Below are 19,347 nucleotides of genomic sequence, written 5' to 3'. Positions count from 1 at the left end.
GATTATGCTAAGTGAAGCTAGCCAATCCTTAAAAAACAAATGCCAAATGACTTCTTTGATATAGGGGAAGTAACTAAGGACAGAGTAGGGACGAAGAACAGGAGAAGAAGATCAACAATAATAGAGATGAGAGGGGGGAGGGAAAGGGAGAGAGAAGGGAAATTGCATGGAAAGGGATGGTGATCCTCAGGGTTATACAAAATTACATACAAGAGGAAGTAAGGGGTAAGGAAAGAATAATACAAGTGGAAGAAGTGTTTAACAGTAAAGGGGGTTGAGAGAGAAGAAGGGAAGGGAGGGGAGGGGAGGGGGGTAGTAGAGAATAGGATAGAGAACAGAATTCATCAGACACTAGAATGGCAATATGTAAATCAATGGAAATGTAATTGATGTAACTGATGTGATTCAGCAATCTGTATATGGGGTAAAAATGGGAGTTCATAACCCTTTTGAATCAAACTGTGAAATATATCAAAATAGATGTAATGTTTTGAACTACCAACAATAAAAAAAAATAAATTAAAGAAAAAAGAACAATAAAATTCCTTCAAGGTTGTAGAAGAAAAAACTAAAAAAATAAATAAATAAATAAAAAGAAAAAGAAAAAGAAACAGTGTGCACAGTAAGGGTATTTCCTTTTAGAAACACTGAAGGAGCTATGCCTAATATGAAAATCCAGGCTGAAGTACCTATCAGGCAGAGCAGCCTTGTATTTGAACCTTGCAGGTAAGGAAAGCACTTGGTAACTGTAAGTCTTTAGCATACAAGTGGCAGTTGGAAATATAAAGTAATAAAGTATAAAATCTTAGGGAACTTAAAATTATAAAGAACAGTGGACAGACAGGAGATCACCCTAACAATGAAATAGATGAGGAGAGAAAGGAAGGCATAGCAACATTATATCCAGCAAGGAAATCCAATGAACAAGGACTGACTAAAACAAAATGCTGGTCTCAAGAACAGGGAGGAAATTGCCTAATTTGCTGAAGAGTGCTGTGGAAGTAGCTGTGCAGTGTATGGAAGCCTCCATGGAAAAAAAGGAGTGGCATCAGGACAGATCAATAACCTACATAATAAAGGAAAAGGTATTACACACCCAAACAAAGGCATGATACAGTAAGACAAATGAAGACAATCAAAAGTTGTTTACCTGGCTGAACCAAGGAGGAGCAATTATTTCTCATAAACAGAAGGAAATAAAGAGAACTGGAAAGTACAGTTAGATCTTGAGGTAGAAGAAACTAAAAGCACATGACCCAAATAAACCATTTCTCCTTCATAAATGGGCTTAGGCTCAACCTCTGCTGAGACTTTTCTCCAGCCTTCCATTTGTCTCCCTTCAGTGGCATATCTTCAGTGGCATCCTTAGTACTATGTGAACCCTTAGACAGTTGGGCTAGAGGTAGGTCTCTGTTACTGACTAGGAACCCTCAAAAAAGAACTTCACCATTCTGTGAAAAGCATCCAACTTACAGGACAACTGTGATTATTAAATGATGCAGTGCATGTGAGGCACACAGGGGAGCAATCTGGTATGTGGCTGCTCAGGTGACTAGTAGCACTTTCTGATGATGCAACAATTTTCATTTAATGTAATAATTTAAAATGCTACTTTCATATATGGCTGCAGTTTTTGAACAAAATAAAATTTAGATATATTTGTTCATGCAACAATGCTGTAAGCAACTTGAGAATAAGAACTGTGTTTTCTATTCTCAAAAATTACCATATTGCTTTGCCTAGGGGAAGTTTGTTAAAATTATTATTTTCATAAGTAAGGAAGTAAAGCTATTAGTTAAGGCAATAGCTCAGAAGAGGCTGCAAACTGAAAGAGAAGTATAAAGATAAGAAATATGTTAAAGAATCAACAAGAGGATTATAAATGCAATTACTTTCAAATATAGAAAGATAAATCTATGTATGCATCTCTATTCCCCCCACCACCTCAAGACAATGACACCAAAAGTATACAAGCATAAACTCAAAAGAAGAGAGGCACCACAGAGACCACAGTTCATAGGAAAAGAGAGAGAGAGAGACAGACAGACAGACAGACAGACAGACACTCTGACCTGAGAGGCAAAAGGTGATACATTCAAACATGGAAAAAGTCACAAGAACTAAGTAATATTCTACAAAGTTCCAGAAAGGGTTAGAAAGGCTCATCCTCAGGAGGTGCAGGATAAGGGCTGAGGTAAGGTTTATAACATGAGCAGTTAGGCACGTTTTTTTTCTACTGTACTAAGCAACTAAGCACCCACCAGCAATGCTCATGAGAAGTTTGAGTCCTTCCCCTGGGGAAACCAGACCTGTCAGATTCTAAACTGGGGCTCCAAGGCTGCTTGCAGGGAGAGTAGGATGCAAGCCAGGAAGCAGTGATTACATGAAGTCCTGCACACTGAAGAAACAGTGAGACCCCAATTATCTCCTCACATATAAACTGTTAGAACCAGGATTATCCAAGACTCCTACATCAACATTCTCATCAAGAGAATGGTGGAGTCTTCTAACTGAACCCAACCACTTAAAGAAAGCTTCCAGAAAGAATTCTCTCCTAGAGCCTCCTGAAGGAGTGCAGCCAAGCCAATATGCTGATTTCAACCCAGTGGTATCGATTTTGAACCTCCAACTCCAGAACTTTGAGAGAATACATTTCTGCTGTTTTAGATCACCATGTTTGTGGTAAATTGTTACATCAGCCATAGTAAATTAATATGGCTGGGAAGGTAATTATAAAGTGAATATGTGAATTCATGGTTTTCTACATAAAGTTCACAGCATAGTGATGACTTCATAATCAATAAATGTCACTATTATTGAAAAAGTTTTTTTCAAGAAAGCTTCCAACATGAAAGGCAAACCAAATACAGAAAAAATGATTTTTTAAACAATGATTAATATCATATAGCTAAGGGAAGAAACCTCATCTACACAAGAACAGCATGATTCAAAGAAAAGAATAACAAAGAAATAATTCCTTATAACTAAAAACACACAAAACATTTTTAAAATAAGAAAAAATTTATAAAAAGGGCTTTCCCAAAAATTTAAACAAGAGACAAAAAAGAAGATAATATCAGGTGATCAATTCTTAAAGATCCAACATCTAACTACCATTACTGCTAAGAAAAGAGATGAGAGAAAATTTATCAAAACAATGGAAAAGGTCTAAAAATAAAAAAGAACAAATTCATTTTCCATAAAATGATGTGCAGGTATTGCCTTGGTAAAATGAAAATATAAAAAACATCGGACCTAACAATTACCAAGTGGAGCATTACATGGAGATTTGGTTTGAAAAAAAAAAAAAAAAGCAAGCAACAAGACACCCAGACTTTGTGGCCTCCCTAACAATTCTTAGCCATCTCAAAGATCTGGAGGTAGAAGCTATGAAAATTGACAAAGTAGAGTGGTCAATAATGTTACCATTAAGCTCAGATTGAAGAAAATTTCAAAATAAACAAGGAATCCTGAGTGGAGGGTAGGGGGCAGCAATTTTAGAAGGCTTCTAAAATCACAGTGGGAATACATAAAGGTAGAAGACAGTTGATACACTAGACTTAAAAATGGTTCAGGGTTGATGTAGAAAAATATCAGAAAGGGAGAAAGAATCATATATAATAATAAAGCCCATGCATAAAATATGTAATTAAGGGATTGACATTATCTTAAATGTATACTACATCAACTATAACGAATATCATTTTGAAAAGTTCACTAAATTATCATTTACATGACCATGATCAGATGCCACTAAGAAAATAAACAATGATCCATGCACATGAAAAAAAAAGATGAATTAAATGGAGATTAGGCTAAAGACCATTATTACCAACCATAGAAACAATAAAGGGACAACAATGTGTTATAATTTAGTTGATTTAATTGACTTGACAATGGTAGTCAGCACTATTTCCTAAAGGCTATGTATCTTTATCTCATTTAATTATCAAAGTAACATTCCAGTTAGTTTCTAAAAAGATGCAATGCTTCCATTCTACACAAGCAACTAAGGTAAGTCAGCAAGATGGGAAAGAGGGGCCATTTTGGACATGAGTACATCAGGCTTGTTTTACCAGTACCGAATTTTAAAAATTACATGCAAATATAAAGCGTGCATTTGCTATTTAAGTATCTAAAGGGTTTTACATTATATTATATTCCAAAAGTACCTTGTGCCAGGCATGGAAGTGCATGACTTTCATCCCAGAGGTTCTGGAAGCTGAGGCAGGAGGATCCCAAGTTCAAAGCCAGTCTCAGCAATTCACTGTGGCCCTAAGCAACTTAGTGAGGCCCTATCTCAAAATAAAGAGGGCTGAGGATATGGCTATGTGGTTAAGTGCCTATGGGTTCAATCCCAAGTACACCCTCCCCCACCAGATTACTTTCATGTTACTCCTTGCATTTACTTTGTTTCCTGACTAAACCCTAGGCATTGAAAATACAAATGCAGAAGAGTTTAAAACAATGAATACCCAAAAGAGAGAATGACTTTTTATAAGCTGTCAAATTTGCCAATTTGTTATCAAAATTTGCTAATCTCCATTACTTCTTTTAATTTCCCCTTTTGAAAAACTAAAACAGGGCTGGGGATGTGGCTCAAGCGGTAGCGCGCTGGCCTGGCATGCGTGCGGCCCGGTTCCATCCTCAGCACCACATACCAACAAAGATGTTGTGTCCGCCGAGAACTAAAAAATAAATATTAAAAAAAAAATTCTCTCTCTCTCTCTCTATCTCTCTCTCTCTCTCTCCCCTCTCTCACTCTCTCTTAAAAAAAAAAAAAGAAAAACTAAAACAAGGAACTTACTAATTGAGCAACAAAAATACCAAATCAGCCCTTATGTTTTGTATTTCCTATTAAAATACACTGACATAAAACTTCAATTCTCAGAGAACTGTTTGGTTTGTTTTTTTTTTTTTATAACTCTTAACTATATAATTAGAAGTCTATAGTTTGCCAAATAACTCTTTGCACAGTAAGGTAAAATATTAAACTTAAAATTTTCAAATAAGTAAAAATTCTTTGAAATTTTTAGTTTCCCTAAATAAAAGGAATTATTTTTTAATTATCACCTTGCCATCTTATTTTAGGCTCTAAAACTTGCACAGCTTCTCAAAATGTAAATTACGGCCAAGTATGAAATTGTTAAGCAACAGTTAATTTTGGATTTAAAATATACATGACATCTACAGACATTAAGGCTAAGAAAGTCCGTAGATTAGATACAATGAATAAAGTCTATAGCTAATTCCTCAAATTTGATCAATGTACTATGGTTATTTTAGAGCATTATTTTGTCCTTTTTTGTAAGAAATGCACACCAAGGTACTAGAGGTTGTAAGTGATTCTCAAAATAAATACACAGATAAAGCATGAGAGAAATATATACACACACATATACAAACGCAGATGTGTGTATGTATGTGAGTGTGTATCCATATACACACATGGGCAGAAACAATAAGGATAAGCAAAAGTCAAATGTTACTATTTCAGCATCTGAAAAGTACATGAATATTCTTCATACTATTATCACAACTTTTCTGGAAGTCTCAAATGAGGTCAGAACAGGTAAAAATAAAAAGTTAAAAGAAAAGTATGTTAAATTCCTCCTTGAATTTTCTTTTATCACATCATTAGCATCTTAGGCAGAAGTGGTGATGAGAAGTAGAATAAAACAAGACAGTGCAGAAATACTCACTAGGTGGAAACCTGAGAACTGCATGACTGCCATATTCTGAAAAGAAAAAGATCTTCACATGAAAAGAAGAATCCTAACTAGCAGAAACAATGAACACAGAAATCCTTTATGGCTATTGGAAAAGAAAGCTACAGAGGCCCAACCCTTTCTGGTGGAAGGGGATATATTATTCCAAGGCCCTCCAATCTTGATTCACAATATGTACCACTTTATGAAAAAGATCTTGAAAGACAATACTTTTAAAATGAATAATCATTGTTTATTTCTAAAATGTACAAAAAGCAAAAACCAATGTACTAATCAAAGGAGGTTATGAAACGATTTTAAAACAAGACACTCTGATGACTAGAATAATTTTCATAAAAACAACAAAACAAAAAAGTACACAAAATTCAACACAATCACTGGCTCAGATGAGGAATTCCACCTCATGACCTCACTGGCAGTCTTCAGTCCCTCGAAAGAAGAAAGGGGCCGAGAATAACAACAATCAGGTGGTCCCTTTATGGGGTGACAACATTCGAGGAGGAAGCCTACCTCAGACTAAAGTGACAAGCACTAACTTCACTGAAAACAAAACAAAACAGAAAAAAAAAAAATAGCCTTTGGAATAGTCCTTTAGGACCGAAGACTGCATGTTTCTAAACTAGCAAAAAAAAGATATTCTGTGAAGAAAGTCACAGAAAGGAGAAAGAGCTGAAACCCTATTTGGCCAGAGAAAGAGATTACACATGAAGATAGGAAACAGAAAAGGGGACTGCAGGCCGCAGGTTCATATGGAGGCCAGGCCCAGAGAGCCTTCCATGACAGGTGTTCGGGAGTTTGTGGCTCTCTCGGTAGACAAGTGGGAGCCATTCAAAGGTCTTAAACAAATAGTGCCAAGCGAATGATGCATAAAATAAATGTGAATGCAGAACCTAATTATGTAAACTCTAATGGGAAACAAATGACAGGTCTCTTTTTAAAAGGTGTAAAATCATTTTAAGTTAGAAATGTGGGCATGAGGAGATTTAGTCCTGTGACATCCATTTTATAACCATTTATTAGCTTTATTTTTATAAGTGAAATGGGCCTCAGGTCAGACAAGACAGGCACAGGTATTATCTTTGAGGACTTAGAATAACAGAGCTGTAACAGGAAATCTTGACATTCCTATTGATTTCAGAAGCAATGAAAATCCTTGGCAAAATTATGATACAGGTCTGCTTAGGCCAATTTTTTGACAGGCACTCTTGACTTTGAGCAATGTCAATACCCTGCAGTAAACCCTTTTGCTGCAGAGCTTGAAGATAATCAGTTGCAAAAAGACCACCACCAAAATAAAAGGGAGGGCACAGCATAAGTAACTCTCAGGACTCAGCTGTTAAACATCTAGAGGTTGAGGTGTAAGTGAAGGTGGGTGGACAGGTGTTGTGAAGAGGTGTAAGTGAAGTAGGTGGACAGGTCAGAGGTGTTGATCATTATTTCCATTCAATGGTGATATCTACATTAGAAATGAATGAAAAACATTAATGTGGGATTTACCCAAACACAGATGAAGGAATCCAGAGGCTACCTATTTAAGTTTTACTATGACATGATATGACACATGTTCTAGTCAGGCACCATGGCTGTCAACTGTAGCCCAAAGAACAGTACGTCTAAACTGAAGGCCACTGGAAGCCAGAAGCAGCTGTTTACTTGTAGGACTTCCTTGCTCCTTCTCGTATTATCATCACCCCCAACACATCCACGTTCCCCGCACTGTTCTACTCATTCAGCACACACTGACTCACTGCAGCTGCAAAACAACTCTATTAATAAAGTCCCTCCTGTTACTATTACCCTTTCCACAGGCACCTAAAAGAGTTAATCTGCCTTCCCAAGGTCACACGAATACTTAGCTTCAGAGCCAGGGCAGAACCCAAGCAGCTGGTTCCTGGAAGCTACACTCTTAACCACTGCCCAAAATGCCTCCCTGTGCCTGTTATATGGTTTGAACCATACATGTCCATTTTAAAAATGTAGTAAGGTAGGGAAGAAGCCATGCCTTCTAATACAGATGTGCACAATAAATCTGAGGTAAGTAGGGCAAAATTATTATTTTACAAAACTATGAAGTTGTCTCCTAATGAAAAATTTCCTAAAATGTTGGTATGCCGAACCCACTGAAATTAAAAACACACAACAGGAATCCTTTTCATTTAAATAAATATGTTTTGGTTTGGAAAATCATTTTTAAACTATATGGCCTACGCTGTTCATAGAATAAAATATCTTCAAAACTCCTCAATGTTAATCTATAAAATTATATCTATAAACAGGCTAAAATACAGTTTCTGTTAAACCACACTGATCACTTTATTTTTTTTTAATCACAATTTTTAAAAAATCTTTATATTCCCTACTTGAGGAACTGTTTGTAATTACAGTGGCTGAGAATAGCAGAGTCTACATTTCATACTGAAATTTACTAACCAATGTTGACTAAAATAAGAATACTATTGTATTATTATTTCAAATGAAAATACATGTGTATTCATTTGTTCATAAAATAAACCTTATTAATACTGTAAATGCACACAAAAAAATTTAGATTAAGAACTTGTCAATAATTATCTCATGGGTTAGAACCTGGCCATGGCAACAAGAAGTGCCCCACATAAGACTCCTTAAGTACAAAGTGCTTTACCTGCTAGAAATCACATCTTCACATTCTATCCATTTCGGGGGAAAGAAGAAGGGAGGAATGAGGAGGAAGGAACATGAGACAGAATATATGTTCAGTACTAACTGAATGACCTGTAGGAAGTCAGAAACTGCAGAAGGAGATGGCAGGGTGATGATGAAAAACATAAGGACTTAAGAAAGATGAGAAGCCATGGAACAAGGAGGGCCAGGCAAAGAAGCAGCAGCCACAGCAACCATTTTGCACTTCATTAAGGTCATTCTGAATGCAGGATCCTGTATTCAATGTTTCCCACATGGTATGAAAATTATTTGTATTTGTAGAAATGCCAACCATTTTGTTTTTAAAAGTAAACAATTTGTAAACAAGTCAAGGCAAGTTACCAAGGTAGGGGGGAACACATGGTTGAGAGGAAAAACATGGAAAACAAATCCAGGATTCTGTTATTCAGCTTTGTACGTCAGTTTAACGAGAGCTATCAATCTTTCTTTTCATGAACGCCAAACAAAGAAGGAAGAAATACAGATTTGTCTTCATACCCAGGAGCTAGAACTTCAAATCCTGCAAACCTGAACTGACAATCTGAAGCCTCTGTAGTTCCCGAAGGACCGCATGCGTTTTATTCCAGACCTTTGTCTTCATTTCTAATCATTTTGCTTTACGGCTGTTTTGACAAGTACTGATGGAGTGGCGTCGTCCAGGTGCTTGCCTTTCAGAGGCAAGGGTGACAACCACACTTTAATCTCTAAATCTTTCCAAATAACTCATTTTTTTCCATAAAGCTGGTGTTCAATAGCAGTGATACTACTGCAGAATCTTGAGAGGCAAAAAAACCAAACTCAAAACTCTCATATTTCTTGATAGTTCAACTTTTTCTTCTTCACTTTTAAGATCTTCCTGAACCAAATGTGTATCTTTTTATTCAGCTGTTGCCCCTTATCCATGGGAAGTGGAGATACAATCCAAGACTCTCAGTGGCTGCCTGAAACTGCAGCTAGCACTGAAGTCTATGTATATGTCTTTTTCTACAAATACATACCATGATAAAGTCAAAGTTATAAGTTAGTTCTGTAAGAAATTAATAATGACTAGCAATAAAATAGAGCCATTACAATGATATGCTAAAATAAAAATTGAAAACATGTAGTGTTTCTTTCTGGGATTTTTCTATTCAACATTGTTGGACCATAGTAGTCTTCAGGTAACTGAAATACCCCTGTGAAACCACAGGTATTATCGAAAACAAAACATTAACATATGGCTTGCCCTTTTACACAGCTAGTGACTTGCTAAAGAAATGGTCATTCATTCAACAAATATTTATCACATGGCTATTCCTATGAGTCAGGCTTGTTTTAGAACATTGCTAATTCTGAGCAAGCCAGGAAACACCAATGCCTCGCCAAGGTTTCACCATAAAGAGCTGGAGACAGGATTATCTTCCTGTGATAAGAGCCATGGAGGAAATGTGTGGCACCCATGAAAGACAAGGGCTGGCAATGGAAGGACACTTCAGGGGGGTGACAAGGGATCTCACTACGTAGGTGGCAATGAGTTGATCCTTGAAAGGCAAGGAGCCACATGGGGAAGTGGCGTTTTTGCAGAACAAATGAAATTTGTAAAGGGGCAGCTGGGGCAGGAATGGATGCGGCAGGAAGGAACATAAAGGAAATGAGCACGGCCAGGCATGGAAGCACAGAGCTGCATGCCAGAAGATGGAAAAAATGGGTACGACAAGGTCTTCCAGGTCATAGCAAGGAACAAGGTTATAGTCTGACATGGGAAACTAATGAAAGTCCTTGAGCAACTGGATTACAATATCCAATGTCCATTGTGGGAGATACTAATCTGCTTCTCAAGGAAAGGTTTGGAAGAAAGCTAGGGCAGACAGAGGGAGACACAATGGAGGGCACTGTAGTGTAGGCAGGACAGGATGGTGATGAGCTTCAGTGATGTCAACGGAGGTTCTATTTTGAGTTTGAAAATATAGAATTGGCTGATAAATTGGATCAACGAAGAGAATCAAAGAATACCTTTCCAGGAAATTACTTTCAAGTAAACCTACTTCTGACCTGTTACATAGCTAAAATATAAGAGCTTATTTTCATATTACATTTAGAAAAAAATGTTCCAAATAGGAAAATATCTCTAACTAAATTACACACATAGTCCGCCATCCATATACGTGTTTGCAAAATCCACATATTCAACAAACTATGGACCAAAAATATTTAAAAAGATCATTGTATCTGTACTGAACATGTACAGACTATTTTCCTTGCCATTATTCCCTAAACTGTAAAATATTTATTTACATACCACTTCCATGTATTAGATATTATAAATAATCTAGAGATGATTTAAAATATATGGGAAGAGGTAAATAAGTTACATACAAATACTCTGCCTCTTTATATATGGGGTTTGAACAGTCCTAGCATTCATGAAGGTTCTGGAACAAATCCCCCAGAGACACCGAGGGCCAACTGTACAGAGAATATACCCTATGTAGTACTCAAGTCAATTAAAAAAGTTTCGAGAAAATATTAAAACAGACTGATAAGCTTATAAATATACTTTGGCATGTATAATGCATATACTATATGCTTATGATAGGTTACAAAGCTTTAAGAAAAAATACTGTATTTCAAATCCCCTCTTTGATCTTTATATAAATAAAGTGATTTGAAGAATGAGTCTAAGATCCCCTGGTACTTAGAAGAAACATTCTGGAAATGTGAATTTATTGACAAGTATATTATTTGCCATATTCAATTCTTTTAACAATTGTTATAGTCAAGTCTACAGGTTATCCAAGTACTTTTAACCTTTCTGGGTGGTTCTGGACTATTTAATGATGAAATACTAACAGGAACAATAGAAGATTTTTAAAGGCTCTGTAAAATTTGTCACGTATTATCGATTAGGCTGAGTAAAGGAAAACAATAAAAAAATCAATTGCTGAAAGAACCAAAAACATCTAAATTCAAATGATAAAAATGTTCTTCCATCTGACTACCCCCTAGCTGTCACACTGTGTGTGATTAAGGCTAAAATGTTACAATAATAATTATGACACACTCAGGTGTATAATTCTGCTTCATGCTGAGCTCCTTGGTTTTTCATGTGAAGACTGGCATAACATCAACCGTCTCCCACACTTTCTATGAGGATGACCTGTAATGAATGCAAAGTGCCTACAACAGTGCCTTAGCTACCATGCATGCTCACATAGGACAGGTACTGTCTTCAGGAAAATCTGAGTACAGATAATCCTAACAGAATCTGCTTTGGATATGACTTCCAATTTTTTTTAATAAAATTAAGCATACCTAAAGTAGAAAATCAGAAATGCAAAAGTGTTCCAAAATCTGAAACATTTTGGGTACTTACGCAATACTCAAAAAATTTAGAATTCTGGAGCATTTCTGACTGTGAAGATTAGGACTAAGGATGCTTAACCAGGAAAGTCAATGCAAATATTCCCAAGTCTGAGAAAGTCTGAAATCTGAAATCTAAAACACTTCTGGTCCCAAGTATTTCCAAAAGGGAATACTCAACCAATAAAGAATTTATACTGCAGTAGTAACTTCAAATGCACAAGTATCAGGATTAACACTATAAAGTGAGTTTCTCATCCTGTTGTTCCTTGAATTGAGTAACAGCTGAACTATGCCATCTCGGGATGGTTAGGCTGCTGAACCAATCAAAGCCCACCTTCAATTGGCCTATTTAGCCTAATCTTCTTGCACTTTCTTTGTTCTGGGAAGACAGTTGTCATATTTTTATGACTCTATTTCTCAAATTAGTTCCAATGTACGTAGCATCAGCATGAGGCCAGTGTCTTAGTCATCTTTATATTCAAAATGGCTAGCATAAGCCTGGCACAAGGAGTTGCTGGATAAAGGAACGAATGCCCAGTGACTCTGCTCATCAAATTCCCCAAACTGAGAATATGATTTTAAATCAAATTGATTCCAATAATTTCTTGGAAACTATGCTTAGGTTTTATTTTACTTAAACGTACTCATATTTTTAATCACAACAAATTTAACTACTCCTGTCAGTCAGTACTCTGACTGAATGTATGCCAACCTGAGCATGCCTATCCTGAAGATCCAAAGTCCAAAACCTTTTGAGCATGAGATGATGCTTCACGTAGAAAATTCTATTCCATGAAACTTTGTTTCATGCTCAAAATTATTGAATAAATTGTATAAAACTACCTTCAGGCATGGAGTTTAGACTTAGAGCCCATGCCCAGATATTTCATTATAGATATGATCTATTCCAAAATCCAAAAAAGTCTGGAATCTAATCCAAAACACTTTTGGTCCCAAGTATTTCAGATAAGGGAGATTCAAACCATAATGAAAAATGCAAACACATAGGAAGAACTGGCAAGTTATCTATATTACCTCACCAATTGGGGATCCCTAAGGGCAAGGTTTGAGTATCAGAAACAGATTTCGATGGCTCATGAGGTAGAAACCAGTGGATTCTGTTGAGAATTCACTCTGCTTTCCAAACCAGTGGTAAGTCCCTGTTGCATTACTTGAAATAATATCTGTGCCTGGAAGCATTTATAAATCCTTAAAAATCTCTCTCTACTGTAAGATGAAATCTAACATCTTAAGGGGAAAAAATCAAAATTTAAACCTAATTGTTTTGATAATGGAATAAAGTTTTATCCAGTAACAAAATCTAAGAGGAGCAGAAAAGATACCTTCAAGCAGTTTTTTCTCTGAAGAGACTTTAGAAGCAGCAGCAGGAGCCTGATACAAGAAGTCACAGAGGAACACGGACTGGGTGGCATCTTGATTTAACCCACCCTCGGAATGAATGTCATGTTGAGGGAAATCTAGAAAAATTAAAGAAACAATACCTTGGAAATCCAAAATGCAAATAACTTCCCTTTGTTTATGAATATTTAGATGAGTTTTGAGCTAGAAGAAAAATGACTTCAAATTTACCCCTGAATAAATGCAGAGCAATTTATTTTACTTTGCATAAAATTTGCAAATAAGCACTTAAGTCATACTTGTTATTCATATATGAAAAATCGGATTTAATTTTGGTGAAAATGATTATGTGGGATTAACTATTTTCATCTCACATTTATGAGATTAAAGAAATTAAAAAAAAATACATTTCCTCAACTTTTTCTTGAAATGGGGTAACAGAATATTTTGGTAATTACATTTTTCTTCCTTCTAATTTTTTTTATTTTTTAAGTTGAGAAATAAACAGATTTGTGCTTTCATCCTTTAAGGGATACATCAGAAGAAAGTGGGTTAATTTAGGGTAAGGGACAAACCTGAGAATTTGTTATGATAGAGAAATTCCATTTGCAGACTCTGCCCAGCCTTCTTGGCCAGGAGATAGGGGGTGCTATGTACGGGGTCTCCAGTCGCACACATGACATCAGCTCCACTGAACAGTAAAGCCATCGTTTCCAGCACGTCTGGTTTCACTACAGCAGCACACAGAGCCTAGCCATGAAAAGAAAATATACCTTTTAAGGGAAGTAAATATGATGCTACTTATTACAATGAATGAAAGTCTCACTATTCATTTATGAGATGAAGATTTTATTCAGTGTTCCCTGAGGCAGCTAATAATAACTAAGCTCTGAATTAGGCAATAGGCACAAAATGCCTGCTTTGTATGGATTTAAATTACAACCTAAGACCTCTGCATCTCAGTTCGCTCCTCTGTTGCTGTGATTTTCTCCTTCCAAATCTTCTCATCCATCATAGCTGCTTTGGAAGACATTTTTATGCCTACCTATTCTATTGTGGTTGACAATAAGAAAATTCAAAACCTTTCAAATGTAATAATGAAGTAGCCACTAAATGTTCCACCATATGGATGTTATTAATATATTTTTCCTAGCCTAATTAGAAGCTGTAGAATATTTAAATTATTATTGTGCTTTGGGAATTTGAAAGATAAGGGCAAAGCAAATTCAGTATCTTTTTGTGGGAGGGCAAGGGATAGGAGGAGGAAAAACAGTAAACAGTAACCAAGAGGCAATAAAACATTATTGGTGCATGTTATACATGCAGTCAAATATTCATACTGTGGCACCCTGATTTCACCTGAATGTACAGCTTCAAACCACAGCTTCACCTCCTCCCTGATGGGCTCATCTGGAGGGATCACTTGTGGATCTGTCCTCCATGATGTGAGCTCAGAACAATGTTGCAGCGGCTGCTCCGTGAGAAGGGTAGATGCACAGAAAAGAAGTTCTAGACGCATTCACAGTTGCTGGCCCAAAGGGTTGACTATTCAAAAAGTACTTATCTTTTCAAACCTGGTCTAGTTGACCTCTAGAACTCCCCTCCCATTAGGATCAGAAAGCCTGCACTCTTACACTCAATTTTGTATTAATTTGCTAGGTGTCCTTGAGCATGGCCTGTCTCTCTGGGTCTTACTTTCTTCTTTCCTGCAAAAAGGCACAGGAAAGAAACAATGGCTATCACCCTTTCTCCTCTGACAGCCTCTATGCCTCCTCCACTTAGTCACATTTCCTCTCTTGCCAGTCTTTCCCTTCAGAGCACACTGTGTATTTATTAGAATCTAGCTGTTTATGGACACTTTCCCCTATTTGACTGCCATTCCCATAAATAAAAGCAACACATCTATTTGTTGACACAAACATATCCCCAGCACCAGAGTACTCACCAATTTGCAAGTGCACAATAAATAACCAATAACGTAATTGTTTTAAAATTATTCACTCACACTAAAATGGCATTCATTAAGAAGCCATTGTAGAGATAAGTTCCAATAGGTAAACTTCCCTAAAAATATTTAAGAGGAATATAGTTGCTAGCCCTCACTCAAAACCAATACTAGTGTGTTAATTCATGGCAACTGCTCACTTGAGTATGTCAACTATAACTGACAAGATTCACATTACCATTTAAGTAGAGAAAAGAATGGGGGGAAGGAAAGTCTTTGTTCTCCAAACTCACCAATTACCTTACAAAACTCACAATTTACACTTTATGTTGTAGAACTCTGGCATACAGAATTAGATTAAATACAATACTAGGTTTATGATGCCCTATTATTCCATGAATGTCCAGTGTAATGTTCAGTTATTGCAATAGTCTAATTAGCACCCATAAAGACACTATGCAAAGCAATATCAAATATTCATAAAAACCTACATCTAACTATTCAGTTCCAAACCTCTTGTCCAATCTCCCAGGTTTGGGCCCACCTCAGGAATCCATGTTGAATCTTTCATTACTCGCTTTTTTTTTCTTTTTTTGGTACCAGGGATTGAACTCAGGGTCACATAACCACTGAGCTGTACTCCCAGCCCCCACCCGACCCCTTTTTAAACATTTTTAGTTATAAATGGACACAATACCTTTATTTTATTTGTTCATTTTTTATGTGGTGCTCAGGATCGAACCCAGTGCCTCACATGTGCTAGGCTACAACTCCAGCACTCCCCAGATCTTTTATTCCCCCCCAAGCCCTTTCTTAATGTTTTATATTGAGAAAGGGTCTCACTAAGTCCTTAGGGCCTCACTAAATTTCTAAGATTGGTCTCAATCTTGCTATCCTCCTGCTTCAGCCTCCTGAGTGGTATGCGGGGTGGTAGTGTGCACCACCACCCTGGGAAAATCCTTCATTCTTTATGAGCTCTTACTTTAAAATTAGTTCATGAACTCACTTTACTAATACCAAAGATACACAAAAAACAACTTGCTTTAGGAATATTGAATCAATAGAATAATAGCATAAGTCAATTGTATAGCTAACCTTTTATATGTGGACAATGGTCTTTATTTTGTAATCGTATAGCATATGATACGTACCCCTAAGATCCTTACCCAACAAGCATTACCATTAAAAACAGTAGAGAAGTGAATACCATGGAATGATCATCTGAACACTTATGAAAACCAGGTATATAAAGGTATATCCTGTAAATGCCTATACACAGAAAAGTCTCCTAACACATAAGAGATGAAGCAGCAATTTAGAACCTAAGAAGGGGTGGGAGCTACTTAACAAAGCCCTCTGCCTTCATATTTTCACCAAAAGACCAAATGAGTAGCATGAAATCAGCAAGAAAGCATACAGAATCCCTAGGCCACAGCAAACAAGACTCCAAATCAATGGCACTGAGCAAATCAGAGCTGGAAATTAAAAGTTGAGTGATGGGGACTGGGGTTGTGGCTCAGCAGTAGTACGCTCACCTAGCAAATTCGAGGCCCTGGGTTTGATCCTCAGCATCACATAAAAATAAATAAATAAAGATATTGTGTCCAACTACAACTAAAAAAAATAAATATTTAAAAAAGTGATCAGTGATACAATAGCAAGATAAAAAGTATAGCACAGCTAGGCACAGAGGCACACATTCTTAAACCCAGCAGCCGGGGAAACTGAAGCATGAGGATCAAAAGTTCAAGGCCAGTCACAGCTACTAAGTGAGATCCTGTCTCAAAATAAAAAATAAAATGGGCTAAAAATGTAGCTCAATGGTACAGTGGTCTGGGTTCAAAACCTAGTACCCCCAGCATAAAAGTATGTCATAATATCTGTCTGAAAAACAGAAAGAGCTGTCAAAGTTTAAAGATTCTGGGGAAGATTTGAGTTAAGTGGAAACAGTCATGGAAGAAATGTCCCTCCCCTCTTGGTAACGAATCTTCAAGTAAAACAGTGGAGAAACATTCTCAAAAAATAAACGTAAATAAAACCATAATTGCATCAAATAGTACAAGATTTTTTTTTTTTATCAAGAAGCTTGTCCTGTGTTCAAAAAAGCAATGAACACCATATCCATTGTTAGGATTTACTGAATACCTTATTTAATTCTTCTTTGGTTAGAGATGCCAAGAGAGTCTTTCTGAATTTCCCTTCTTTGTATTTTTGAGTAATAAAGTTTTTTCTCTTTTCCACTGGTGAGTCCATGTGCAATTCTTCATCCTTTTGAAGGTTACCAGCCCAAAAGTCATTTGCTCTTTTGTTTCCAATGATGATAAAAAGCTTAAGTCAAAAAATAAATAAATAAAACATATCAGTTCATAAAATGTATTTGAATCTGCAAAAAAATTGGACTCAGATTATAAATTAAAGCATGACTTAGTATGAAATACAAGGGAACACACGCAAGACTCAACTCTTTCAAGAAGATGAAGTGTGAAAGCAGATACTCTATTTTTAAACCCTGCCTTGCTGCTCTGAATAATGGCAAAACGTCAGCTTCAAAAGAAACTGCAGGCAGCACACACTGCTGCAAAAGTCATTTTATTCTTTGAAACTCACACTAGGACGGAGCAGGTGGGCTAATGCCATCCTTTGTGAGCAGTTGTGGAGGAGGAGCAGAAAGTGGACAGAAGGGACAGCAGGTTAGATTGCACCACAGTCAGTGGCAGAGCCCGGCCAAGGTGAGGACATTTTGCCAAATGTCTTTATTCACGTTTTTCATATTTTACCATGTTGATTTAGATTTCTCCCTTTCACTACCATTAAAGCTCTTCCTACTATCTCATTTAGGAAGATTTCTGAAAGTCTTACAACTCTCAAACAGGCTATAAGCATAAGCCATTTTTATAAAGCAAGAACTTCATCAAAGAGGCTGTAAAGTAATTCACACCAGGCATTGCCTATCTATGTCTTCCCCAGTCTCTGCTCACCACCAGTTATGCAGGACTTACCTCAATGAGCTCGTTGCTCCAAATGCTGGCATCCATTTTTAGACTTCTAACCTTGGAGTCTTTTGGTCCCAAAGATCTATGTTGTCCTGAAGTCAACAACAATTCAATTTCTACTTTAGTTTGCACATGATTTTATTTTGTTTTCCCAAAAATGAGTATAAGTTTCCACACCTAAGTGTGTGTGTACATATCAAAACCAACCAGCACTTACTTTCTTATATGCCAACAGCACTGAGTAGTCGTAGTACTTACACACAGATCATAACCAAACACAATGAAGAAGACACAACAAAGATAATGGCAATCATCTTTATCACTGACCGCATTAATATAAAACTATATTATTAAAAGAATATGTATGCATGCATGTATGTGTTTCTCTGTGTATATACACACACGCACACATGCACACGCACACATACACACACTTGGTAATTAGCTAGAAATCACTGAAGACCTGTTTAAATGAGGCTGTTTGAATCCTATATATGTGAATATAGATATTATTCCTAATAACGTTTTTAAAAGCTACATCTCTAATAATAAAGTATTTAGAAATATGGATTCTTCATTCTACGATTACACCTGGAAGAGTGTAAGAGCCCAGCATTCTATTATCGTCAATTCAATTAGGCTTTATAGTCTAACTGGTGTCCACATACATATCAGATGCTAAGCTGAAAACGAAAAAAGTTACATGACCTTGAGCTTGATCTTAAGGACCCTTTTTCTTATGAGTAGTGAAAGTTCATTCCTCTCTCTTGTTAAGAGAGAGGTTCTTTTCCTCCTTTCTTTTTTTTTTTTTTTCTTGAAGGTGAAATCTTTTTAGAGCACAAAGCCCTAGAACTCCCATGATAGATAGATATCTGCATTGATTTGCATTTTTAAGAACTACCTAAAGGCAGTACTGAAAAAAAGAAAATACAGAGTTAAAAGAGACTGCTAGAAAAGCTGAGCCAAGAAAGGATAAGATCTAAATTGAGGCAGCAGGAGGAGAAGCAAAATGGACAGGACAGATTTAGAGATACCATGAAGATAAAACTGGTGGGCAACGGTGAGCTTTAAGAAAAGCAGAAGAGTCAAGAGGGCTTCTTAGGTTTGAGTGCAGGGCAGACAGTATTGCTTCACACCCATACAGGCAATTTATGAAAATGTGCAGCTTTAGGCAAGGGGCTGGAGCAGCAATATGGGCTCCAATTTTGTTGTGTTGTTGCTGAGGTGTTTTTGGCAAATCTAAGTAGAGATTCACTTAGGTAAATAAGTATGAGTTTGGTGTCCAACAGAATGAGAA

The 19,347-nt window shown here is 36.6% G+C and overlaps 1 protein-coding gene across 2 annotated transcripts in view; it reads right to left on the bottom strand.

The window, feature by feature from the left end:
- The window catches only part of Arap2 (ArfGAP with RhoGAP domain, ankyrin repeat and PH domain 2), a 169,422-nt gene that overhangs the window by 89,795 nt on the left and 60,280 nt on the right, over nucleotides 1–19,347 (bottom strand). For both annotated transcript variants that reach the window (XM_026386588.2, XM_026386586.2), the window contains exons 11-14: nucleotides 18,057–18,142; nucleotides 17,203–17,385; nucleotides 13,688–13,862; nucleotides 13,097–13,231 (exon numbers count right to left, since the gene is read on the bottom strand). In XM_026386588.2, coding sequence (XP_026242373.2) covers nucleotides 13,097–13,231; nucleotides 13,688–13,862; nucleotides 17,203–17,385; nucleotides 18,057–18,142 — 579 coding nt within the window. The remainder of the gene's footprint in view (nucleotides 1–13,096; nucleotides 13,232–13,687; nucleotides 13,863–17,202; nucleotides 17,386–18,056; nucleotides 18,143–19,347) is intronic.

The sequence above is a fragment of the Urocitellus parryii genome, chromosome 10 (assembly GCF_045843805.1).
Source record: "Urocitellus parryii isolate mUroPar1 chromosome 10, mUroPar1.hap1, whole genome shotgun sequence".
In the NCBI taxonomy this organism is placed as follows: Eukaryota; Metazoa; Chordata; class Mammalia; order Rodentia; family Sciuridae; genus Urocitellus; species Urocitellus parryii.
The sequence above is the reverse complement of the archived record's forward strand: the minus strand, read 5'-3'. Positions and strand labels throughout refer to the sequence as shown.